Source organism: Camelus ferus, chromosome 21 (genome assembly GCF_009834535.1).
Source record: "Camelus ferus isolate YT-003-E chromosome 21, BCGSAC_Cfer_1.0, whole genome shotgun sequence".
Taxonomy (NCBI): Eukaryota; Metazoa; Chordata; class Mammalia; order Artiodactyla; family Camelidae; genus Camelus; species Camelus ferus.
Genome location: NC_045716.1, coordinates 6,841,556 through 6,868,041, shown reverse-complemented (window position 1 = coordinate 6,868,041; position 26,486 = coordinate 6,841,556). Strand labels below are relative to the sequence as shown.

General features: G+C 46.7%; 1 protein-coding gene across 3 annotated transcripts in view; it reads right to left on the bottom strand.

Moving 5' to 3' along the window:
* Window positions 1-26,486, bottom strand: part of ASTN1 (astrotactin 1) — a 293,377-nt gene that overhangs the window by 44,427 nt on the left and 222,464 nt on the right. For all 3 annotated transcript variants that reach the window (XM_032463675.1, XM_032463676.1, XM_032463677.1), the window contains exon 16: window positions 25,291-25,479. In XM_032463675.1, the coding sequence (XP_032319566.1) occupies window positions 25,291-25,479 (189 nt within the window). The remainder of the gene's footprint in view (window positions 1-25,290; window positions 25,480-26,486) is intronic.

Sequence of the window (26,486 nt, the reverse complement as noted above, 5' to 3'; positions counted from 1 at the left end):
TCGGGAGAGACTCTGCCAAAAGGGAGGGCAGCCAGGCTTCCAGGGCACATGGAGACGGTGCGACGTGAACAGTGGTTGACGGAATTAAGGGAGTTAGGATGGATACAGGGAGACTTGGAAGCAGGCTTGGCAGCTCTCTCTGTAAATATTTGAAGGGAAGAGGGATCACATGAATTCCGTATGTGTGAGAAGGCAAAACAAAGACCCAAGAGGGGAAAGGAGAGAGAGGTGAGTTGACTGAACCACAAATTTTCACTGAGTCTGCTACGTGTCAGGTATAGTACTCAGTGCTCATGTATACAGGTCATAGGAGAGAAAGCTCATTTTCGGGTGTGTGTGGTGGGGGGAGTAGATAGAAGGGAGACACTGATAAGATGGATGTTAGAGGCGTGGAAGACAGGCTTTGGAGGAAGTTTTGAAATGTACTCCTGCACGTGGGGGAGGCTACAGAAGATGCTTGATTCCTTCAGGGACAAGTTTTTATATTGATTTATAACTGATGCAAAGTAGGATGGGCAGCCTTGGAGCTGACAAGCTCTGGGCTACACACAGAAGGGTTCTTGTGGGAGCCAGACAGCCACTTACCAGGGGTTCTACAGCGGTGGGGGGGGGGGATATTTTAAAAGAATGAGTTCTATGTCCCTTTTAAGTCTATCTCCCAAATGTTAAATTTTTATTCTGTGACCTGATCTCCCAGTATTTCCTTCAATCAGTGAGGTGGAGCCAGGGATATGCATTTTATCAGACACGCCCAGTGATTCTGAGTCCAATACCTGTTGGGGTTCGCCACCTTAAACAAGAGTAATTTATTTTATAAATACCGTCAGAACCCTTTTAAAAAATTCTCCAACTAACCCTAATATGTAAAAGATATAAAAGGAGTAGACTCTTTAGGCATTTCACATCATGAGTGGTAAAAATAAACAACTCTGTCGTTGACGGAGCCATTCAAGCATTGACTCAGAGCCCCAGGGTCCCAGCAGCCTGATTGGAAAACTACTGATTGAGACAGGGAAGACACTGCTCCAGGAGTGATCGAGCATACTCCCCAGCCACGAGGACCACGTGCCTGCCCTGAGAAGGCTATTGCCACAGAAGTGGATTCCAGCACTGGCCATCGATAGTCACTTTGCCTCCTGGATTTTGCCAGACAGGAAGCAGTGTGTGCTCAGTCCTACCTGAGAGGGTAACAATGAACATCAGAAACCTTTTATGCTCTTGACCTAAAACAGATCTACTTAATCACGTATGTTCATCTCATGAAGAAGGGGCTTCAGGGAGAAGTGAGAAGAAGGCAGCACTCACGCAAACAGTTCCACCAGAGGGACAACGAGACAAACGAGGGGCAGATGTAGAAGCCAGCTAACACCCTCCTTCAGACAGTGATTATAAAGCTGGGTATATAGTAACAAGTTCCTTTATTAAATCATCTCACTCCGAGACCATAAAGCAAACTGTATCATTGCCTCCCACCTGTGGCGCTGTCACTTCCCTGCACGCTCACAGTAATCGCAGACACTGAAACAATTACGGATGTTACAATGACACAGCGGTGTGGTTTCTGCAAAGGGCCCCGCTGTTGTTCGTGTAGCGGGGCCCAGCTGGCAGTTACGACAACCAGTAAACGTTGCCCATTAAAACCAAGGCCTCCTTTAATGTCTCGCTCTCCCTTGTGCACACACAGAGTTTTTTTGGGGGTTTTTTCCCCCCAATAAAGAAACTATAGGGCAGAGCAGCAGTCACAGCAGCGAACAGCCACCGGCCCGACCCGGCCCATCCCAGCCACGGAGCCAGCAGGAGCGCCCAGACCCGAAGGTGGGTGAGGACGCGGTCCATGAGAAGGCCAGAGTCCCTGCGGCCTTTGAGGCTGGACCACCAGTCCAGGTGGGAAAGCAGATGTCTGGTCCTGGAAGTGAAGGGGAAGACCAGAGAGGGGTGCGACACCCCCATCTGTTTTCAGAGTAAGCAGCAGAGGCAGAAACCGTGAGTATATCGCATCAAGGGCCACCACCTCAGCTGGCAGAGACCCATCTCCACCCAGAATTCCCCATCTGATGACATGGGGCTCTGAAGCCCTGGTTCATACCCAGAGCTCTGAGACTGATCATAATGTTCAACCCCATTGGGCTAAAGTTTCCTGATCTATAAAATGGGTTTATACCAGAACTTACAAAATCATTCTGAGATTACATGGGATAATTCATGTAAAGCCCTCAGGGTGGCTTCTGGTATCTTAGCTTTCAACGGCAGCCATGGTTCACCAACAAATCCCCATTACCTAGCACCATCTTGGCACCAAACAGGTACACGATAAATATATAATGAATTAAAAAAAAACCCACTGATGCTCAAAAGCAAAACAAGGATCCCTATGGGCTAGAGACAGAAGAATATTTAGTAGTTAAGGACTAAACTTGCAGGCTTCAGGTCTGCAGGAACTCAACCCACCACAGTGGCTGTGAGGTCAGTTCCTACATAGTGAAGGAATCAGAAGTTCCCCACGGTGGGGTGGGGGGGGACAAAACTTGACTTGAGAAAGGGCTTCAACACTTGCCCCTCAGAATGAGGCTTAGGAAGCCAAGACAGTCCAGACCTCTGCCAGCAGCAAGATGCCTGCCTGAGATGGCAGGAGGGGGCAGACACAGCGTGTGGCCGACTCACTGGCTTCGGTACTGGAGCCATGAGGTCCCTGACAGCCCCACGGGATGGGGAAGTGGGAAAAAACATACAATGCTGAATCTATAGTTAGTTTGTAACAGTGTGCTCCTGTGTATAGATTTGACACAGGACATTAATCAAAAGATGAGGTTGGTCACCTCTCGGGCATCCCTGCTGTTGACGGCAGGCTTGTTCAGAGTGACGGACCCCTCTGGTCCATCCGGGGGCACGCTCAAGGCTGCAACCAATCTCTCTGGGAGCTGGGTGATCCTTTAATTGCTATTAGGGGGGAAATGGATAAAAAAGATGCTGCTGACCATGAGCTTGAACTGCTTCAACTAAAATTGCTACACGAGTGGAATAAGATTAAATGTTGATCTCCCAAACCAACCTTTCTAGTTACAAAATATTTCTCCCTGAAATGCAAGGTTATTTGGATGGTACTTGATTGGAGTGGATGCTATATAAATGGTAGTGTTTAAGGACCTCCACCCCATGTCTTGAATAACCATTTATAATACTGAGGTGTTAGTACTAAAAGAGTGCTGGGACTTTTAGATTATTTTTCATTTTCACAAGAAAGAGAAAAAGCAAATCTCTCCTAGGTATCAGCAAAACCCCACGGGTATCTTTCCCTTGTATCAACCTGGAATCAAAAACCAACAGAGAAGTACAGAAAATCAGCCACTTCAGATATATTAAGTCATGAATTCTGTTTCTGAAGCTTGCAACTGTGCGATTTTGTATTTAATTTCAATTCCTACGGTAACAAGTCTACTGGAGGGCAATTTAGATATTGTCTTTAGTCTAGTGTCAAACAAAGCCACAAAATGGAATGAATGTCCGCCCTTATGTGCATCTGCAACGCGCACACACACACACGCGCACACACACACACACGCACACACACACCCCCCCTAACAAAATACCACCTCTCCCCCAGTGCCAGGAACTTAAATGGTGTCAAGAAAGCTGAGAAAATAGGACCCTTTTAAAATGATAGGTAAGAAGATTCATCTTTAACTTTTCCAAATCCCTGAGGCACATCTAATTTTGCACACGCAGAGACAATAGGAAGTGAATGTTGTCAACAAGCAACCAGGGCTAAAATTTTCCATGTATCGTGGTAAGTACTCATGTCAAGGTTGTTACCATTACTTTTTTTTTTTTTGAGTGCAGATCTTTTTAGATCCTTCCTGTGCTTCTGTCTCGAGCCTCCCAGGACTTTCTTCCCACCAAAAAGTTGGTTGACATCATGTAAAAGCCAGAAGACCCAAACTGGAACTGAATTCAATTTGATAGAGCAAATACTACGTTACTGAATGTCTATTTACAAGGCTCTGTGCAGACCTTCTGAATATACCAGAATGAATTATGTGTAATCCCTATGCTCAAAGGATGTATTACCTTACAGAGGAGATAAGACCGACATACAGAACTTCAGTGCTATATTTTTTTAAAAAGGATCCAATAAGGACCAGATGATACAGGACAGTTAGACCAGCAGAGGCCTCACTGAGGAGGGAGCTGTTGCGTTTGGCCTTGAGGGATGAGGCATCCTTAGGAACAAGAGCTACCATTTACGGCAGGAATAGGCAAACGTCTTCTGTGAAGAGCCAGACAGTAAATATTTTCGGCCACTCAGCTCTGCCTCTGTGAAAGCGCCACAGACAGTACGGAAGCGAGTGGGCGTGGCTCTGCTCCAATAAAATGCTATTCATGGAGACTGAAATTTAAATTTTATATAGTTTTCACATGTCATCAAATATTATTTTCCTTTGTATTTTTATTTCCCAATCTCTTAAGTAAGCAGAAGCCATTCTTAAATTGTGGGCCAGCCAATCCCAGGTAACAGACCAGGTAGGCCCACAGGGCCATTCGACCACAGCTAACAGACCAGGTAGGCCCGCAGGGCCATCGGATCACAGGTAACAGGCCAGACAGGCCTACAGGGCCATCTGATCGCAGGTAACAGGCCAGGTAGGCCGGCAGGGCCATCTAATCCCAGGTAACAGACCAGGTAGGGCCACAGGGCCATCCGAACACAGGTAACAGGCCAGACAGGCCCACAGGGCCATCCAATCACATGTAACAGGCCAGACAGGCCTGCAGCTCATGTTTGCTGAGACTTGACCCCCGACTTCTCACTATAAATACAATGCTTTATTATCGTTGAGCTCATTGACTCCTGACACCTTGTTCTGTAAGGTAGATGTAATTGTTTCCATGTTTAGATATCCAAAGTGAAGCTTAGAGAACCTAGGTCATACAGATTTCAAAGACCTTGCTTTTAACCACTAGGCCACGCTGTTTCTCGGCGGTGGTAAGGAGCTCACGGCAATGGTGAAATGAATAGGATTTCTTTGGCCGAAGGCACTTAAACATCTAAAAAGACCTTTAACAAGGAGCATGAGTTTTGCTCTCATGGCTTGCTTGTAGTCAACTCATTTTAAATCTTTGTTATCACCATGTTCCCTCTTTTCACAAGTCATGCAGGGCATGGGTATAATGGTTAATAACGTCTACTTTCCAGAATACAATATTCTCTCACATCTGAAGGAAAAAGAACAGCCTTCTGGCGTTTGTTGCAACCTCCCACTCCCGCCCAGGTTGCGCAGAGCCACATGGGGAAGGGCTTGCTTAGCCCTGCAGGTAGTGAGGGTGCTTGGAGACAGAATTCTCTGAGAGCTGGGACTTCTTTCTTTCTCTCCTCACTATTTTGAACAACAGTTTTCATTTATGGCGTCTTTTACTGTCTACTGTTTTGCTTTGTTGTCTTTACCATCTACTGTTTCAGAGCAATTTTACGTGCGAGAGAAGATGGAAGGAGAACAGGAATCGTCGTGTTCTCTCATCACCTGCTAAGATGACCTCAGGTGGTGGCTCCGTTCTTCCTTGATTGCCTTCTTTCTCTGAACAGAGCTAAGCGTCCTGTCCACTGTCCGTGGAGTCGTTCACGAATGTAGGATCTCACTGGTTGTCAGCTTCCAGATAGGATGCTGACAGGCTCGTCAGCCAGTCGGTGTTACCGACCTGTTACGTGCCCAGGATTGTGCTCCGTACTGTGGGGAGCTGTAAAGTATGAGACTGACCTCAGAGAATTTGTAATCTATTGGGGACAGCAGGATAACAAACATAATACAACAGTAATCATAATAATAGTAGCTGCTTTTTATTACCTGCCTTGGCACTCTACTTTGCTTGTGTTCTATCAAGTAAAAAACAAATCTCGACTTACTAGGGAGAGCCTTATTCAAAAAGAGTATTGCAAGACATGGGGCAGAGACAACTGTAGTAAGAGGGGGGACTATTACAATTAGGAGAACGCTCTGATAAGGTCTGCGAACATCTCGAGAGTTAGATAAAACGAGTTTTCCTTTCATAGAAAGAAGTAAACAAAGCTAGAAAGAACCACGTGTGGGGAAGTGGTATGAGGCCAGCCTGTTCCCAAGGGGGGCCGGATACTGGTTCAGGCTGAAGGTGAGCCAAAGTTCAGGAGCCTGGAGGAAGGAGATAAGGTTAACCAAAGTCTGATTCACAAGCATTTTGTTTTGATGGATCAGCGGGGACAGGCAGTTCAGCTCATCATTTATACGGCAAAGAACGGGAATTTTGAGGGTCTGTGTCTGGCCTGGTCATTGATAAACAAGGAGAGGGGTGAGTGCATCTGTGAGTCTTCTAAGTCTCATGGGGATGGATGGTTCTTTGCAGTCAACCATTTTTTCAGAACCTGAAGGGGTGACTGGATTTCTTAACCTCCAGGTAAGATTTAACACTAAGATCACTTTTCCATATTGACCTTAGTGGTTGGTGCTGAAAGTGTCCCTGTTTTAGAGATGACAAAACTGAGCAACAGAGAGGTTAATTATTTTGTCCAAGTGCAGAGTTCCCACGAGAGGAGGTAGGACTTACACCCAGGTCTGTCTGACTCCAGGGTGTCCAGTCCACCCTCCCCCATATGACTGAGACTGGTCAGTGTCACTGGAGTTTGGAGATGAGAGGTTATCAGTGAGGCTGGAGAAGGCTTCGTGGAGGACCACAAGAATGGGCAGGAGCTGACTAGGTAGTTAGGGACAATGTGGGTGACCAGGGTAGGGGCGAGAAGGTCAAAAATAGAGGTAAAGTTAGCCAAGGAGGTCATTTAAAAGCTTAACTCTGTGACAGGGAGGTTTTAGCTGGAAAAATAATGGGCATCAAAGTTACGTAGATAGAGTAGGGCCATGCGGGATGGAGCCGACCTTCGCTGCAGCTCTGCAGGAAACGGCGTGGAGGGTGACATGGCCGAGGGGAAGGAGCCGGGCGGTGAAGTGCAGACTGACTTAGAGCAAATGAGTGCGTGAATGAGAGGCTGGAGGCAAAAATGACTGGCTGGGGGTGGGGGGGTGCTGTAGTCACAATGCAGGCTGGGAGGTCTGCGGTGACAACCACGTGTAGGGAACGAGGGGCAAACGGAGGGAGTATTTCAGAAGAAGCAAGAGGATCTGGTGCCAACTCTGGATAGAGGAGTTTAAAGAGAAAGCTTCTCCCTAATTATTAGAAGCTGTGTAGCTAAAAACTCAGAATTTTTCTCAGTAGATCTCACAGAACTTCTGTTTTTAGGATCTGTTAATAGCATAACTCAAAATAACAAACAGACCAACAGAAAGATTTTTTCAAGCTCTAACATGAGGGAGCAACTCAAGTGAAAGTTAAGCAGGTTTTCGGTAAATCTTCAAAAAGCCTTTAAAATTCTCATATGTATTACAAATCTCCAAGAAGGCAAAACACCATGCAGAGTTGTCAAAAATAATTTGAAAGTGGAATTCATGTCTTGCAGAAAATCTTGCTGGACTAGTGTGCCACAGAGCCCGTCCTGGAAAATAACCTCCCAGTTATTACTGAGGACCTACTATGGGCCAGATGCTCTGCCAGACTCAAGACCCTTGATCTGACAGTCCTCAGCAATCTGCTCATTATCCTGTTTTGCAGACAAGGATCTGTTTTAAAGTCGCTCAGCCACCAAGTCTCTACCTCCCAAATCCCCCTCTTCCCTGTGCATCGTGCTTCCTTCCGCATCAATAGAAACACAAGATCTCCAGACCCCAGCTTCCCCAGCTTTCTCAGGAACACCCGAGTTCTGCATTCTGCTGACTTGTTTTCAACAATGTGAAGTCCTTTCCCAGGATGCAGGGCTTCATGTGTCACGGGCCTGCTGATCCCAGCTTCCAATCTGTTGGCATTCACCTGCTGTCATACACAGCTTCCGGAGGCACCGTTCGGATTTTAGATGACTCCTCTCCCTTTGTTCCCCAGAAGCTGACATCTATAAACATGACAACACAGGCAGGAGAGGGCAAGAGGAGCAACCTCCAGCTTCTCGCTGCGGGCTGGTGCGAGGCGGGGAGGAGGGAGGGGGCGCGGATAAGGTCCTGACGTCTCACACGTCCCTGCAATTGACATGTACCCCCCTAGTGCTCACGGCTGCTGCCATCACAAACTGCTTGGTGTCAAATTTAGAATAAAAACCAATTAAAAGATAACAAGGAAACATATGCTCGAAAGGGCAAGAATCTTGAGTGTTTACAGAAATATGACCTCTAGCTGCTGCAGGGGAGCATCTATGTGTTTTACAAAACAGAACCCTTCCTGCCCAACCCATTTTCTCCCATGTCCCTAGTTCATCTCCACCCATACGGCTTTCCGTGGAAAAAACGCGGTGATTTTTTACTAGGTGGATGGACTAACTCGTATCTGAGACCCAGAGATCATGGAGATCATTGTTGGTCCCTTTCCCCTGAGCTAGGACAGAGGACTGAGTCTGGGCTGGGTCCAAGGAACTGTTAACATAACGCCTGGAGCTGGGTTCAAGGTGCTTCTACTTGGGGTTCCTGCCGAAGCACAGGCTGTTAGTGAGATAAGGAAGCAGGTAGGGTCCCCACTCCACCCTTGTATCTCACTGAGGCATGCCCACAGTTCAGGAGCCCCTAAGAAGGAAGAGACTGCTAGGAGGGACACCCTAGAATGGAGAGGTTGCTGCCTTGGGTGTCCGCTGCCATGTCAGCATCCGGAAGCAAATGCTACTATCACAGAAAGCAAAGGTTGTGCTACTCAGCACCCGTGTCAGCTCAGTTTAACGTCTGGGCTAGAGTGTTTTCAATTCTCGCTGCTCCATAATTGGGAAATCACCCCAGGAGCCACAGGTTTTCCATTTACGTCTCCCTAAGAAATTTCCACGACCGGGCCTTGCCATGGCTTACAACAGCCTCACCCTCCGCATCCAACGAGTTACCTGTTAGCCAGGTTTCCAAAATCACTGTCACATCCATCCTACACTTGACATTCCTTCCCCCTTAGTCCAGACCCTCAGCAGTTCCCATCGGATCTACTCCAAAATGGTCCTGACTGGTCACGCCGGCTCTAGATTTTACATCTTCCAGTCACCTTCCGGGGTGTTACCAGCTGTACGCCTCTAAAGCACAACAGGAACGTATCCTGTCTCTGCTGAAATCCGTTACTCACTCCCAAACCACATTAAGACAGAGAAGTAGGTCCTTCAAACCACTGCACGGCAGAAGCAGGAGGACTGGGCGTGGCCAGTGGGCCCTCTGCACCCACCCCCGGCTCCTCACCAGCCTTATTCCCCCACGTCTGGCAGGAGCACCTTTTCCTCATTCTGCGTGTTTATGGGCCCTGCCTCTCCCTGTTGAGAATACCATCTCCACCCACCCTCCACCTCTTTGTCCAGGCAACAACCCCGCAGGAAGGTTTGCTCCATCCTGCCCCAGTCTGGACTAGGATCCCCTCTCCAGTGCTGACTCTTCTTGGGTCTCTTAGACTCCTTGCCACAATACACTGCAATTTCTGGTTTACTGGACACCCTCCCACATATTTTATAAACAACTTGAGGGCAGGCCCTGGCTCTCATTCATTGGCGTGTTAGCATACCCTTAGTATAGAGCCTGGCATTCGATACACTTTTAGCAGTAGGTAGTCAGTGAGTGTTTGTTAACTTGTGAAATGGAGCTCCCTCCCCAAGGGGGGCATTGTAAGGTGAGAACTGGGTGGAGTAAGGGTTTTATTTTGTCAGTAATGCCTAGTAGTAAAACCGTTAAGAGTGGATGAGCTCAGGTCGCAGATCTGGCAGCCTCATGGGAGGGGGTGCGTATCCTGGGACAGCCTCGTGGGCAGGTCCAAAATGCAGAGAGATGCATGCAGGCATTGGGACAAGCACCCCGAGCCCTCCTGGCTTCCAGCACTTTGGGAAAGCGACAGGCAGACCTGTGAGGCAAGGATGAGGAGTGAGCAAGCCTGGGTTCCACTTCCGGTTCTGCCCCTCTCTGCATGACCACAGACCAGTGTCTTCACCCCGTGGGCCTCAGCTCCTCCCCTGGGAGTCAGGGGTACAGGACTGCCAGTGGTACAGAAGCGCAGAGCTGGGGAGTCCTCCTGCAAGGCCACCTGGTCTACAGGCTGACGTCCCGAGCAGGGACTGGTTCTACCACTCCGCCCAGCATCCTGAGGACCTGGGACGGCACGCTGGCTCCGGGGATACCCCAAGGGACGGAGCTCAGCTTTGCAAGCTGTCTTTCATGCTTCACAATTCAAAGTGAAGCCACTGTGATTGAGCACAACTCACAAAAGACCCTTCACCAAACGGGGTCATAATACGTAACCTACCTCCTCACTTCATAGGGTGGTGAGAAATAGGATATATGTGAAAAATACTAAAGATCCTAAGTCTTGCATATATATTAGCATTATAATTATTTTTCAGGGTTTGCAGTCATAATGCTGTAGGATTCTCTAAGGGAGCATCGCTCTAAGGCAAATCTCACTGCCCAGCTCAGCAGGACAAGACATGGCTGCCCACTGTCTTCTCCTCCACAGCCTCCGCTGATTCTCCCGCCTCCTGGCTGCTCCCCATGCTCTCCTTTGTCGAACCACTCCCCGCCAGCCACCTCCACTCGGCCTCTAACTGTGGGAGCAGCTCAGGGCTTGGTCCTGGGCCTGCTTCTCTCCTCTCCTCTGTCTTCCTCCCTAGGTGCGGGTTGCACTCTGCATTCTCAGATTTGCATCTCTAGCACTGACCTCTCTTCTGAGCTCCAGACCTGCGTGTCTAACTGTCTACTTGACTTCTTCCCTTGGACGTCTCCATGGACACTCACAGTCTGCACGGAGCTCTTTACTCCCCCCCCTCCCCCAGCCTGTTCCATCCCATCGCCCCCTATTTGTGAATGGCACTCCGGCATAATCAGCGTCTCAAGCAAATGTCTAGGAATTATCTCGCTGCTCTTCCCCTGCTCCCCCCTCTCCCAGATCCCACTCCCCCCACCCCCCGCCGTCTTCAAGCTCCTCTGTACCATACACAAACCTTGCTCCGTTCTTTCCTCTCCATGTCCCCTGCCCTGGGTTCCTGCTTCAGGTCTCTAACTGGTGTCCTTGTGTCCACTCTGGCCTCCCTTGAAGTTATTCTCCACTCAGTGCAGGAGGGTCATAATATGTAACCTACCTCCTCACTTCATTGGGTGGTGAGAAATGGGTGCATGAAAGGCACCTTGCAAAGCAGAGCTCCACCCACACATACGTGTGACGGGGCACTTGCCTCCGTGATGCTGCCTGGCCATCTTTGTCTTTCCCAGCCTCCAGCCAGCCCATGGTCTCCTCACCCCCCTGCTGCAGCCCCACTCAGCGCCTCACCTCAGGTCTTTGCACCGGCCATCCCCCCTTCCTGGGTTGCCTCTCCCCCAGCCCACCTCCATATCCCTGCCTGAGCGCCACTCCCGCCCTCCCTGATGGCCCTCAAGTGGACGCGGCCTCGGCCACCCTCTGTCACAGCGCCCCCTTCATCACCCTCACAGCCCATTCACAGTTCCCAATATTGTGTCCGTTCCTTATTTTCTTGTTTATAGTCTGTCCCACCCATGTCTATTTCACAAGAGCAGGAATCACGTCCCATCTACAGTGCTGTCTGCCCAACGCCTGCCCAAAGCAGAAACTCAATAAAGAGTCATTGAATGACGAAGTAATTTTTAAATGGTTGATTAAATCATAAGAGAGATTTTCTTTGGTTTCAATTTGCCTTTACGTTTACCTGTAGATCATTAATGATCTTTACCAGCCCCATGAGTGAATGCAGGATGCATGATCTATACTGGTCCCAACGCATTAATTACCCGTGAAGGGAGCTAGTGTGGACGTTTTGAAGACGCAATGCTGCTTCTTTCTACCCAGCCCTCTAAAAAAATGCAGTGACCAGTAAAGCTTGGGGGCACCAGCCTCCTGATTATCTTCGTGCACGTGACTGCGATCAAGTCAATATTGAATGTGAACCCACTGTGAGCAGAATCTAAGGCAACACCTACAGGGAGATGCAAAGAAGTGGGAGAGTCCCTGCTCTCTAGACGAGATGGCAAACAGACCAAATAAAAATACACACAGCCGGAGATGCCCCAAACACATCAATATATATAGAACCAGTTACCACCGCGATCGACTGGACTTTCAATAAATTGACAGGAGGGACCAGAGCAGTCAATGCGGGCAACAGAGCCACATGCAGAAATGACTTTTCAAGCTGCCTCTGTGCAATCAGCCTGACTACAGAAAAACCCCAAGGAAACAGGAAAAAAACATCAAGGGAGCCAGGCTGTTGGTTTGCCCAATTAGGCTGCTTTGCCCTGTCCCTGGCACTCACAGTTCGCCTACAAAGCACATATTTTAACTGGCAGATTCACTGAGAAATTGAGCTGGAGAAATGCTTCTTTCTACCTTTCTTTTTCTCTCTTCCTTTGTTATTATTTTTTTTTTTTTTACCAGCAAAAGGAAAATATTTGAAAGTCTTTTGAACTGGCTTGATTTTTGCGACTGCTCTAGGCTGAGGGCTTCCGTGCTGCTACATTCTAACTCCCCGGAATGAAGCCCGTCCCCTGCCAGACTTCACCAGGTGGATGGACCTTGTATGGTTATGACTTAGCGAAGCTACCTATTCCTTCCTTATCGAATTGGACCTTATGAGGAGACCAGTGTGGCCACTTTCTGGAGCCCCAGGGCATGAACTCTGTTTGGGCAGTTACTGTGCCCTCTCTGGCCTCAGTGGGCAGTCACCAGACCGCAGGTAGTCTGCAAACAGCCCTTCACAAAGCAGCAAGGTGAGAAGAGGTAAGATGAGGCTGGCAAAGGAAAGAATTATGCTTTACCTGAACATCTAGAATCCCACCGAAGGTAAGGAAATTTCTTTTATTGCCCACTGTATTGCTGATACCTAGCACGGTGCCTGATCTTCAGCAGAACACATTTACTGTACACATTTCTGAATGAACGCATGAACGTCATTACCGTGCAAAGGGGCTCACACCTTCCCTCAAGGTGCTGCTAATTGAGGTCTGTGTGTCTGTCCCTGACTCTGCTGGCAGCGGTGCATCAGCAATCAAGTCAAAGTGCACTTGGGAATTTTCTAGAAGGAAGTTGATCTGATTGGAAAACCATCTTCCTCTCATCAGTCACGGAGACAGAAATGATGTATTCGGAAGCCTTTGACAGTAGTAGCATTCATCATTTGCATTTGGTAGTGTAGCTGGCAGCTGGGGTCAGGATTGAAAACGATGTCAAGCACACTTTTTTTTTTTCAAAATTAATTACAACAGACCTCATCCATTTCTTGCTCATTTCCTTGACGTTCGGTTTTTTTTTAATGTATTTTTAATTTTTCCTTTTAATTTCTATCTTTTAATAGCTGAACCAACTTCCAGAGAGCTCCATGAGATTCAGGGAGACCGCCTCTGACAACAGAAGAAGGGAAACTAGGAGTGACTACTGGCCAAATGGATAAACTTACATGAGACGGGCTTGTTGGTTTAGTGCTTTAAGCCAAAGTAGTCAAACACTGTCTTGTGTTTCAGTTTAAACAGAAGTTGCATGTTACACCAAATACATATTCCCTTACCCCTCCCCCACTACCAAGAAAACTTTCCTACTTGCTTTGTATAAAAAAGCAATTATAGGAAAGGTGGTAAAAGAAAGACCACTGTTAGCGCCTCAGACATTAACTGGGAGCCAGAAACTATCACAAATGGGAAGTCCACACATGGACTCGCCCCAGTTCCCAGTATGTAAACGTAGCCCTCCCTTGTGCTAATAAGGTGGTGGTAAGAGTCTGGCCTGTTCTTCTAATGCCAAATCCCAGCACCTGACATCATCCCGGGGTGGGGCTGGGGGGGCGTGACGTCCCCCACACAGAACATTCACACCTGGAGATGTGAAAGGGGGCTGGTGAGAGGGTGGGCTGGGGCTGGGGATTGGAGGAGAAGGCATTTGAGGAGATGCTGTCTTAGACAATATGTGACCGTTTCCATTGGAAGGGGAAAAGGAGGATAAAAAAAGTATGGCATTTGCTCATCTAGTCATTCAACAACATTTACTGACTGCCTGCTAGATGCTGTGCATGGTGCTCCTCACTGCAAGAGATGGGGTGGGAGTAGGGAGTGAACTCAGATTCGTTACATGTAGCTCCACCTTTCAGAAATTGTTGACCCCCTCATGCCTCCGAGAATACAGAAGTGCTCCTCCAAAGCAGATGATCAGTAGAAAACAGGATAAGATAGGAGCCTAACAAAAACATAAAAACTACTAACCAGTTATCTCGCAACCCCAACACACACATGTTGGAGCTTGGGTGGCTGCTAGGGCCAGGGTCCCATCTCTGGGGCGCAAGAGGAACCAATGACTGCATCGGGATGCAGGCAGTGGAACCAGACGGCGCAGGCTCTGGATCATAGGTCAAAAGGGAGGTGATGCAGCTGGACACTTACGTGAATTTCCCCCCTTTGGAGAATGCACCTGACAGCTCCTTTGCACTTAAAAAGCAGTAACACCCAGGCTGCTTATCAAAAAAGCTTCCTCAGGGAATCTTTTCCACAGCCAGCACTTTCTAACATCCCCAACTCCCGCCCCCACCAAGAAAAATCCCTCTCATTCGGGTGGGACAAATCAAGCTTATGTCCTGGGTTTTTTTCAGCAAAGGAGCTGCAACTGGGACTGAAAACAACTGCCGAAAGATGTGATTCTGGTCTTGATTTTTGAATGGAGGTTTGACCTCTCTGCACCCCACCCCCACTCCCATTCAACTAGCCTGCTTAGTAACCGATTTGTGACTTCTGAAATATACATCAGTGTTTCTACAAAGAGCAAATTTACCCAGTTTGACTGACATTTCTATTTTGATCTGTTGCTATTTTGTTCAGAAATAGTAAACTGAACTGCAAATGCCATTAAAGTAATGCTAGTATAATAGTAGTGATAATAATATGAGTCACAATGCATTGAACAGCTGCAGGATGCTAGACATCGTGTTTTATTATAAAATTATTGCATTCAATCCTTACACCACCCTTACTTGTAAGGTAAGTATCAACAGCCCTTTTTTACAGACATGGAAACTGAGGCTTGCAGTCATTAAGTAAACTTCTCAAGGGCCACAGCTAATAAAAAGTTTGATGCAGATCTGTCCGACTCCTAACCCTTGCTATAAACGGCTACATTAAACTCCTTCCACTGCAGTATCAGTTGAGTTTGCCTATTTAGCCTTGAGCCAGACATTATTAAATGCTGCAGGCTGTTATCAGAAGTTGAAATCATTTGCTGAGTATATGGAGTCACAGAATAGTGGAAGTAGAAGAAACTCTAAGTGTCATAGAATTCAAGTTAGTTATTATACAGATGAGAAGATGATTTTGAAGAGGGTTAAGTAATTTACCCAAGGTCAGCTGGCTGGCTACCCACTCCACTGAGACCAATAACCCAGGTCTCTTGACTCCCCATCCAGTGTCCTTTCCCTCAACATGCTGCCTTGGAGTAGGCTGGACAGTGTAGATGTACTACCTCTTAACACACAAGACGCTCATCCCAAAAGACGTGGAAGGGGTGTGGGTATAGCTCAGTGGCAGAGTGCATGCTTAGCATGAACAAGGTCCTGGGTTCAATCCCCAGTACCTCCAGTAAAAAAAATTTTAAAATTAAAAAAAAGATAACCAAAAGACATGGAAACCTCAAGTGATGTCAGGTTCAGATTTTCAGATGTGGTGCAGAATTTTGCATTGTATCACCATTCATGTTGTAATTTTTTCCAATATATTTTTTGCAGATATGAACGGTTAGCTGTGGGATGGAGACCTTAACTTAAGATCAAAATAAAAGTACTTCTGGATATATGTATTGTACTATTAAGCCTGTAGCCCTAGGCTTATTTCCCTTCATATCACCATGGCCAGCCCACTTGAGCACTGACCTACATCTGGATGCAAGAGACGGGGCTACCCAAATGGATCCCAGCTTAGCTTGCTGAATCCAGGAATCAGAACAAGTTCGGCCACAAGGAGAGTTTCTTCCCTTCATATCCTATCAGAGATTCCCGGCCTCTCTCTCCTCCAGTCATGTTGCGTATCAGTCTGGTATTTACCAAGTAACTTCCATATGCCCTACGGGATGCGAGAAGCTATGAGAATTCAAAAAGATGTGAAGCCTTTCCATTTGCTATTTCCTCTGCCCCCAGATCTTTGCATGGCCAGCTCCGCCTTGTCTGCCAGGTCTGAGCTCAAACTCACCCTTCGTCACCATCGCTGAGGTCTTCTCCATGCCTGCCATCTTAATCAACCCACGCCCCACACCCACCCATCCTCCAGTCATCCTCTTTTGCATCCCCTGATCTTGGTTCCTTCATAGCATCTATCGCTACCTAGAATTACTGCTTTCATTTATTTGTCACTTGCCACTCTCTTTCTCTTTTCACTAAGATGTAAGCTCCACAGAAGCAGGAAGCTTCCCCGTGTCACTCACCACTAAACACCCGGTGCCTAGACCAATGCTTAGATGTAGACAGAACTGAATAGATGAATGAATGAGTCCACTCTCAGGAAGCAATCCACCAAGCTGTGAAGGCAAAGCGCACATATTTGGAGTGGAGAATAATCCAGAAAATGAGATAATCAACTACTAACTTGTACTTTATGGGTAACATGTCACTATGGTCAGGCCCATCATTATACAAAAGGAGTTTGACATCATGAACAGAATTGTCCCATCAACTAAAATCCTAGCCAGGTTAAAATGGGAAAATCTAACAATTTGTGGTTTTTTAGAGAAAAAAAGATGGGGGCTTCGTGAACACTATTGTAAAAAATAGAGAGCATGCTTGAAATAGTAAGATGAGGACAGTGTTGCCTACAGCACAAAGTTAAAAAAAACAAACAAACCTAGCTTTTCACCTTTAAGCCTGATTGTCAGCATGTTTCCAATTCCTTTCAGTGCCCGAGGGCTTAAGACTGTTCAATTCTGCACACACGCCTAAGGATCAATGGTTTAATCAGAGACAAGTTCTGGTCCAAAGTGAAAACCACTCAGGCTCGTTCTCCTGTCTGTGACAGACCCTCCTCTGTGAAGAAGACACCAGGACACACCCCAGAGGCCACCATGCCATGGTTCCCGTGTTGAAGTTCCTGCACTAGGTAGGATGAACAGGGATGACGAGGGAACCCGCTCCCTGATGGTCTTGAGAAGAGACCACAGCTTTGCTTTTCAGAATGTGGTCCTCAGACTAACAGCTTTGGTGTTAGCCAAGAGCTCGTTAGACCTGCAGAATCTCAGGCCCCACCAGACTTACTGAATCAGAAGCACCATTTCAGCAAGATCCCAGGAGACACATACGCAATTAAATTTTGAGAAGCATTGTCACAAAGAAAAACAAAAACTCCTCCAGAAACTGTGTCATCATCATTAATTATGGACCCCTCAAAATCCCACACCAACCAACCAAAAATCTAGAAAGCTCAAGGTGAACAGCAATGGGTCCATCATGATGTCCAACAACGGCTGACGTCTGCCCCTGCAGTGTTCACCTTAGACCAGCGGCCTGGCTTCAGTTACGTCTTGACCCCACTTCCATCTTGTCCACTAACCTTCCTCCCTCAATCTCTTCTTGGGCCATTTGCAGGCAAGACAGCATGCCCCCATTTGCAATGTGTCTCAGTAGGTGAAGGCCCTCTTCTTGCCCTCACTCTGCCACTTCCTACTTTCGGGACTGCATGCAAGTTGTTTAAGCTCTCTGAGGCTTTATTTTCTTATCCATAACTGGGGAAAGTAAGACTTAAATGATGTGTACATTTGAGGATTAAATGAGAAAAGTTATGTAACATGTTGTTTGGTAATATTATGCGTGGTAGCTTCTTCCCTCTGCCTACAGATCCTGTTTACTCCGGACTCCGCATCAGAGCCTAGGGACTTGAAGACTCAAATTAAAACCTCACACATATGTTCAGAAAAGCTTAGATCCTCCTGGAAGCCTGTTTACGATACCACCAGGCTCGGCACCGGCAGTGCCTCCTTCAGGCCTGTCTGCCTGGGATGCCACAGAACAGCTGTCTCCTCCAACCCCCTCTCTGCTCACGACAGGGCTGTGCGTGCAATGGGCCCTCAGCAAACGTTTGCTGAATGAATGAATTAATCTTTTAAAGAAAATAGCTGTATGCTGTAATCGCTTTGCCACTAGAGTGCTAACTTTGTCATTGTAAATGTGCACAAGAAGGGCCTTCGCAGCTGGTTTGTAACCCCAGGGTTGTAAAGTATGAAGTGTTATGCAAACCTACGTTATTACTCTTCACTGGGTTTCTATGCTGTGCCTTTAACTGCACAGCTTTTTGTGTCACGTACCACAAATATGCAAGTCAGCCTATGAACTAGACCAGCATCAAACACAAAGCCTGGGCCTCTGTGGCGCAGCACTCACAGACCAGGCGCAGAGGCTGACGGCTGGTCCGGCTAGCGCTTTTGGTTCAGCCACGGCAGAAATCCGTTCGCTCTCCTGGGGAGATGGACCGTCTGTCGTGGGCTCCATCCACCCAAAGACAAATTGATGAAGGTGGAAAACATGGAGCCCTGTGTGGTAGGAATACAATGCCACGCAGGTGGTTTACATTTTTGACTCTAATCTAACTTAAGACTTCCCAGAGCTAGAGGGTCCCTTTACAGGAAAGACATTCAGTTTGTGTCTTGGAAGAGGAGGAAGCTATTCTTAGCTTTCCCCCTAGAAAAGAAGCAACTGGCTGGAAACAAACAAACAAAAACCGAACACCCCCTCTGCCCAAATCCCAGTGTATTATGGACTAGAAGGCGCAGCAGAAAGAAACAGCTTGCTTATTGCCAGTTGTCACCTCCAGATAACCCCACTGATACGCCTCAAAAGCAATGGCAAGAAAAAGCTATGGCAAAGATCAGGTCTAACGTAGCAGTGAGAGTGGTACTGGAAAAGAGAAGGAAGAAAGACTGGAGGAAACCCGCTCCTGCATGGAAGGAAGGAAGAAAGGAAGGCGAGAAAGAGAAAGAGAGAAAGAGAGAGAGAGGGAGGGACGGAAGGAGGGAGGGTGGAAGGAAGGAAGGAAGGAAGGAAATATATTGTGGTCCGTGTGTCAGATAGAGGATTAAAATTAAGCCCTCAGAGGTTCTCATTTGAAGAAGGCTCAATTTGGGGGGAGGGAGCTCACTTCTCTGTAATCTACAGATCTATAGCTCTTTTTCTTTTTCACTGGTTTCTTCTGAAGTAAGAACAAAATAAAGGATTTATCCCTTCAACAAACAGTAGATGCTCATTATACTCCGGGCACTGTGTCCAGGGTGAGGACTCCAAGATTAGTAAGAAATGGTCCTTGTTTAGCCCCTCCTCCCAGATTTCCAACCAAAGTTCAGCTCTTTGTAGATACTATCATGTGTTTTGTTTTTTTTCAAATAACTTTATAATAAGTCTTCACTCAAGATGGCAGAAACTTTTCAGAATATTTTTCTCAAATGTGTTAAAAAAAAAAAAGATTTCATTGTAAAAGTGGCACATGCTTATTGTGGGAAAAGCAACACAGACATTTTTAGTACCAAAAAAAAATTCCCTACCCCATACCCCTAATCTTAGAGCAAACAAAACATTTGTATATATATATATACACACACACATATATATATACAATATATACACATATATATATACACACACATGCATACATACATACATACATATATAAAAAGCTACTTCAAGTTGAGATTATATACATGTTTCTGTAATATTATGTATACACACATATATATAAAGTAAGAAGTTAAAAATTATATATATTTATATAGACGTGTATGTGCATATATTTATATGTAACATTTTCTAAACAAACCAGACCTTAATATACCTACTTTCCTGCAATTTGCTTTGCTCGCTTGAAAAGGCTAGGAATAAAACTTCCCTGGATGGAGAGAGAGCAACCTGGTAGTAATGGTTGCCTGGCTGCCTCTGGGGAGTGAAACTGGGAACCAAGAGTGGGAGGAAGATTTACTTTTCACTTTATTCTCTTTTATACTTTTTGAATTTTTTAAATAAATAAACTTTTTAAATTACAGAAAGAAAGGAGATATGGTACGTGCTGTCAGGTCTGTCATCTTGAGAGTCAGTCCCAGAGGAAAAGGGTGATTCAGGAAAGGTGAAGAGTGCTGCCAGGTGACGCACACAAGGAGGCACCGAGCATCAAACAGGCAGCAGCGAGCTCCAGCTAGAGCATCAAGGAGGGCTTGGTGGAAGCGGGGACTTTTGAGCTGGCTCTTGAAGAATAGGAAGGAGGAAACAGTAGTATGGAGGTAGACAGAGGACAGGGTTCGACAGGCTCAGAAGTGTGGAAAGGCTCAATGCCCTCTTCCAGATGAGAGGGAACTTTGATCCTGGACCCAGAGTCGAGGCCTGACTCTGGGTCAGGGTGTCATTTCATTGTAGATGGCAAATTATAGAGCTGAAGCGGGCAATTTAAAAATGCAAGCAAGAAACAGAAATCATAGCCAGGAAGACCAATCTGCTGATGCAGAAGAGGGGGAGATCCACCCAGAAACTAGGCAACCAGACAGACACCAAGGAAAAGAGAAAAACAGAGAGCTGCAAGAGGAGGGCAAGTGAGGAGCCCAAGGGGAACTTGCCGAGTGAGATTTTAGAGTCGTGGAGATTTTAGAGTGCGTATCTATGGCCTCAGACTGCGGCAGGAAGCGGGTCTCTGAGGTCTTAAGCTGTCTGGAATCAAATGCCAGAGTTCTGGATTGATAGCCAGCAGCCTTGTGTCATCAGAGCGGAGGAATGCTCGACGTAGGGAAGGGTCAGTGAGGCGGCAGCCCGGGAGGGCAGTGGGTGTGCTAGGCTGAATATCTGCTCCTAGAGATGTCCGGCCCTAACTTCTAGAACCTATGAGTGTCACCTGTGATTGGCAAAAACTGCAGATACACTTAAATTAAGGTTCTTGAAGTGGGGAGATTAACCTGGATTATCTGGTTGGATTCAATGTGATCAAAAGGGTCCTGATGAGAAGAGGCAGGAGGAGGCAGAGAGATGACCACGTGCCTCAGAGGTCAGGGTGATGCACTTTGAAGGTGGAGGAAGGGGCCACAAGCCAAGGAATACAGGCGGCCTCTGGAAGCTGGAAGGGGGAAAAAAAATAAAAGAGAGAGGGTAGTTCTTCCCTACAGCTTCCCTTCCTCCAGAAAGAACCAGCCCCACTGATACCTCGAGCTGAGCCCATGAAAACTGATTTTGGACCTTTGGCCCCAGAACTGTCAGGAAATAAATTTACGTTGTTTTAAGCCACCAAGTTTATGGTAATTTATTACTGCAGCCACTGGACACTAATGCAGGGAGGGAAGCCATATTCCTGCTGAGAAGGAAGTTAGTGAAGGGCTTCAGGCTGAACAGTCACGCCATAAAGGGGCATTTTAAAAAGGTAACAGACGGCGAAGTGTAGAACGGACCAGAGCGGCAGGAAACTGCAGAAGACGAGACACACGAGGATGCGATTTCAGTACTTCCCGCTTCCTCTGAGAGCTGGGACTGTGAACTCGTGCGAAATGCACAGGGGACAACACCTGCTGAAGAAATGTTTAGGTGGTGAAAAGAACAGAACTTTGTCGGCGGCTGAGCATGCAGGATGGAGGAGAGCATCGGGAAGGACTCCTCTCTTTCTGTTTTGGCCCATCAGTGTGGTTCACGCATCTACTGATGAATATAGAGAGGAGAGGTGTCTGTCATGGAGGTGCTTGTGGAATATACAGGTAGAAATGACCAACACTCAAAGGCAGGTGAATTTCTGAATTCCAGGGAAGAGGGAAGGATTTGAGATGCAGGTTGAAGTAGAAACAGAAGAGACTCATCCAGCAACGGTTGAAGAAGAGATGGCATTAAAGATGAAATCCTGGAAAATAACAAAATGTAAATGATTTCCCTAGAGGAGTAGGGCAAAAAAAGAATGAGAAATAAAGGCCAGAGATTTATGAAGAGAATTTGGACAGAACAGCATCGAGGATGCCAAAGGAGAGAATTTGCAAGAAGGCAGACCTGGTCCAAAGGGACAAATTCTTCAGCTGAGACACATAAAATGGCCACAGAAGAGGAAAGTGAAACCGCTTATGAAGTCCTTGATTTCCTTCTACAGAGTGATTTCTACACAGTGAAGGGGTTGAATATGATCATTTGAAGAGTGAAAAGAAGCTAAGAAAGTAGAGAAAAAAATGTGTAAACTACTTGCTCAAGGAATTTGATGGGGAGATGCTGAAAGGGAACAGAAGTAAAAGAGTTGCATATTATAAAAATATTATTTTTGGAAGGTCAGGGAAAGGATAATTGTGGCTAGAGAGGTTATAGAGATTAAAAAGGAGGAGAATAATGAATGAGTGAGGACCAAGAGGAGGCAGAGAGGGATGGAGCACGTGTGCAGGTGGAGAAATTAGCCTGACGGCATTTTCGGAGGCATGAGGGCAAAGGATGATGAGAAAAGATGAAAGTAAGTTTAGAAGTGAAGGGACCAAGGTAAGTAAGTTTAGAAGTGGAGAGAGCACAGTTGGGAAACTTCAATTCAGGTAGTCTTTATTTGGGCTGTTGCAAAAAAAAAAAAAAAAAAAAAGATAGGCAAATTTTGGACAATGAGAAATGGCAGGATATTATTCATAAGCTTCAGTCAGGCTTATCTGAAGATGGGTGTTCCTAATTATTGGTAGGACCAAACCATAGCCTTGTAAGACGACAAATAAGTGCCTGTTGAGTGAAGATCTGGAGATCTGGTCAAGAACATCCATCTCTGGGTTTTCATCAGTCAGGTACAACGGATGCAGTTTACACGCCTGTGATAAAACCCGCGTGGGAAGCCACCACATCAGAAGGGCTTTCCCCACCATTCCCACTGCCGCCGCCACCACCACCGGCATCACTGACAACGGCAGCAACAGCCACAAACCCTTGTAGGAGGATCATCATGTGCCCGGCTCTGGGCTAGACCCCGGGAATTCAAAGTTGAATAAGGCAGGGATCCCACCCTTGAGAAGCTGTGTAGTGATCTGTAGAAAAAAGAGGAGACTCTTTCCTCAAATGCCTGACCTGAGAAAGCTTCTCACCTAAAGAAGGACTCGCAGGATCCATAAACTAGCAGAGCTGGAAGGGACCATAGAGGGCTTCACGGGGGAGGTGCTGATAGTTAATTGACTAAACAAAAGCCATCTGGCTGATTCTGGAGTCCCAACCCTTCAGTCCTGTGATCTTTCCATTTCATTTCACCCCTGATAAACTTCCTTTCCTATTCAATCTGCAAGCAATTTTAGGTATCTGATCATAGGTATAAAAGCAAAGAACAGAAAATCTCTTTTCACTGGAAGGTTTTTAAAGTTAGTGCAGGCAAGAACCTATCATCAAAGGACTCAAGTCCAAAAAGGTGTCACTTTTATGTCATGGTAGGTACATCCCTCTCAGAACACTTGTCACCACTAGTGTATAAATTCCTTTCTGGAGCAATCCTCTCAAGAGTGCAGAAACGCAGAAGAAAAATCTTCCTTTGTCTTTTGCACTTATAATTCTTGATCGGTAGCACGCTTCATGCTTTTGGAATAAAAAGAAATTAGTGCCTAGGGAGGAGAAAGATATTTAAGGGTAAGAATCCAATCTGACAATAAGAGAGAGAAACTTTGTGACATAAAAGTAAGACTCTGGAGTCAGTCCCGGGGTGGGTATACGTGGACAATTGTAAGAGAGCAAAATAGACATACTGCAATCTTTGAGTATCTTTTAATGTCAATAAAAAGCAAGGGCTGGGATACATCATATTTATAAGAACTCAAGTCAACAGTAGGACTAAACCAGCTCCTGTGTGGCAAGAATGGCCCAAGATCAAGGCGGCTGGGGCACAGTGCCAAGTCCACGGACAGACTTCCCTCCTGGACTTAGTATTGAACCTTAAGGATACTACGATGCTCAGGATAGATGCAGGCAGAACCAGGAGTTCTGAAGAAGGTCAGACTCTCACCTCCCAGCAGTCCCAGAGCCTGGCAATCCTTTGACTACTGGCAAACAGAAATAGAGGACCGTTTAGCCGTTTGGTTCAATCACTGGGCTCTGGCATGGGAACTTTGAAGTCAGAAAGCTTTGCCAGCTGGAACTCCTCTTATCTAAATGTGGTTACATTATACTCCTTTCTTGGCAAATTGGAATCAGGACAATTTTAAGACGCTGAAGTTTGAAGGGATACAAGGAGCCTTGTTGTGGTTGTGTCTTTGAGCTTAAAGGAATCAGGGCGTGTGTGTGTGTGTGTGTGTGTGTGTGTGTGTGTGTGTGTGTGTGTGTTGGGGGGATGCCTACAGCCCAGGCAAAGCTTCTTGCTTCTTTTGGAAGAAAGTGCCCAGCCAGAAGAGAGGCGAAACAGAAATCCGTACGGAGCTCAGAGAACCGAGAGCATCTCAGCCATGAGAGCACGTCTCCCCTCACGGCAGCGCTGATGACAGCAGAGGGTCCCTGGTCTCGAGGGACCCTTGGTCATTAAATCTTACGATGACCTACTTCTTGAGTTTTCATTGTGCTAATTTCATCACTTGCCCTTTAGCAACTCACACATCCATAACTTGGCCTCATCAGAATGCCATGAGGACAAGCTGAGAAGAAGAAATTCCATGAATGGCAATGGTAAACCAGTCCTGGTTGACCAGCATACTAATTTACCAGCCAGGACTCCTCCCATATCAGAAGGTGAATTCAAAAGGTTTGAAAAATTCCAATTTCTTGTACTTAACTTGGACTGAATACTAACTTGCCATCAAGTAGCGGACAGAGATTTATTCGTGAGGCTGTTATCCATGACTATAGAAACCCCTGGGGCAAAGGAGACTTCCTCACAGCACGAGTCAGCAGAAAAAATGGACCTGGACAAAGGGCAGGACAGAATGAGCAGGGGTTTACTACGTAACTACTGGAAGGGGTTGCCGGCCCGTGTAGGATGGGGTTGCTGGAGGCAGGAAGTGGTGGGGGAGACGTCAACACTGTCCCATTCTCCCCTACTCCATAAGCTCAGTCTAATACTTGGCCCTTGCTATGGTAGCAGAATGCATGGTGGCTGGTAAAAACCTTTCGGGGAGTCCCTCCTGCGTCCAAGTTCCCCCAGATACCCCCATTTTGAGATTTGGTTTTAGCAACCAAACCTTGGCAATCTGAAGAATGCTCAAGACCATAGAGGCAACACCTGAATTAGTCCTTTACCTACAGACGCCCGTGGTTTGGTCCTATGGACCGCACCTAGGCAGCCAGGACTTGCATGGGGAGTACAACTTGCCGATGTCACTCACCTTTGCTGATGTCTTCATATTCCAGCCAGAGTCTCCGCTGGACCTGCTTGTTTGGGTACCAGATGGAGCAGGATTCCTCAAAGCCATAGACAGCTTCCTGGATGTAATGGTTGCCAAACTGGTCCAACAAGGCTACAAAATCACCACGAGATGTAGCGCCATCCAGGGAGTGCAGAGCATTGCTTAGGGCTATGGAGAAACATCACCCAAGAGTAAGGATGAGGACTCACGATGGGGGTGTCTGGATTCCCGGGCCACTCGGCCTCCAAGGTGCAAGTGCCATGTGGCCTAGAGTGATGCTGGAGAGCTGGCTGCAGCTGTCAGGGGAGCATCTCCAGCTAGCTAAGTCAGACATTTCAGTTCCTAAAAGAACAGCTCTTCAAGCCAGTTGGTTAATTGCTAACTTCATGCACGTTAAGCAGAACATTGTCAAATCTCCACTACCCCCGTACTTAAGTCAATGTTTTTTTTTTTTCAAATCACAAGTCATGACATTAAATCAATTTAGTGAGCTCAAATAAAAGCATTAAAAAGAAAAAGAAGAGCATGGTCTAAAATAGAAACACAAATACCAGCAGAGAACAGTTCCCATCGTAAGATGAAGTACCGCTTCATGAAACTTCTGTGGTGAGTGTGTGGGAGTGTGTATGCACAAGGTCACGGCGTAACATGTATTCTAACTGGGGATAGTGACCAAAAAGGTTTGTGAAATATTGCCTTCCAACAGAGAAGTTGGTAATGGAAAGTTAATGGAAGAAGAAGGGTAAGAAAAGTCGCTAATACACTGCTTATATTTATTTAAGAAAATCAAAAGCACGAAGTCTGGGAAACGGCAAATGGAGAGCCTGTTTGCCCCCTCAGCCTCCTCCCTAGGAGAATCTCCTTGGATTCGCTTTCCCTGTTTAAGAGAATTATATTTGTTGGAAAGACAGCCACTGGCCAATTTTCCAAATCCAGTACCTTCTGTACCTGGCCAACTTTGTACAGCCTTCCTTTAGACACACCTGTGTCCCATAAGGACAAGGCAGAGCCGGGTCCAGGCATGAGACCCCAGGGGCTAACATGCATATCACCCATGATGCCATGTGGGGCTTTGAAAAGCACGTGGCAACAGAGAGCCCTGACTGTGAACCCCGATACACACAGTACCTGTGCTGGGTGCAAACTCAGTGTGTGAACAAGGCAGGGTCTCCAAC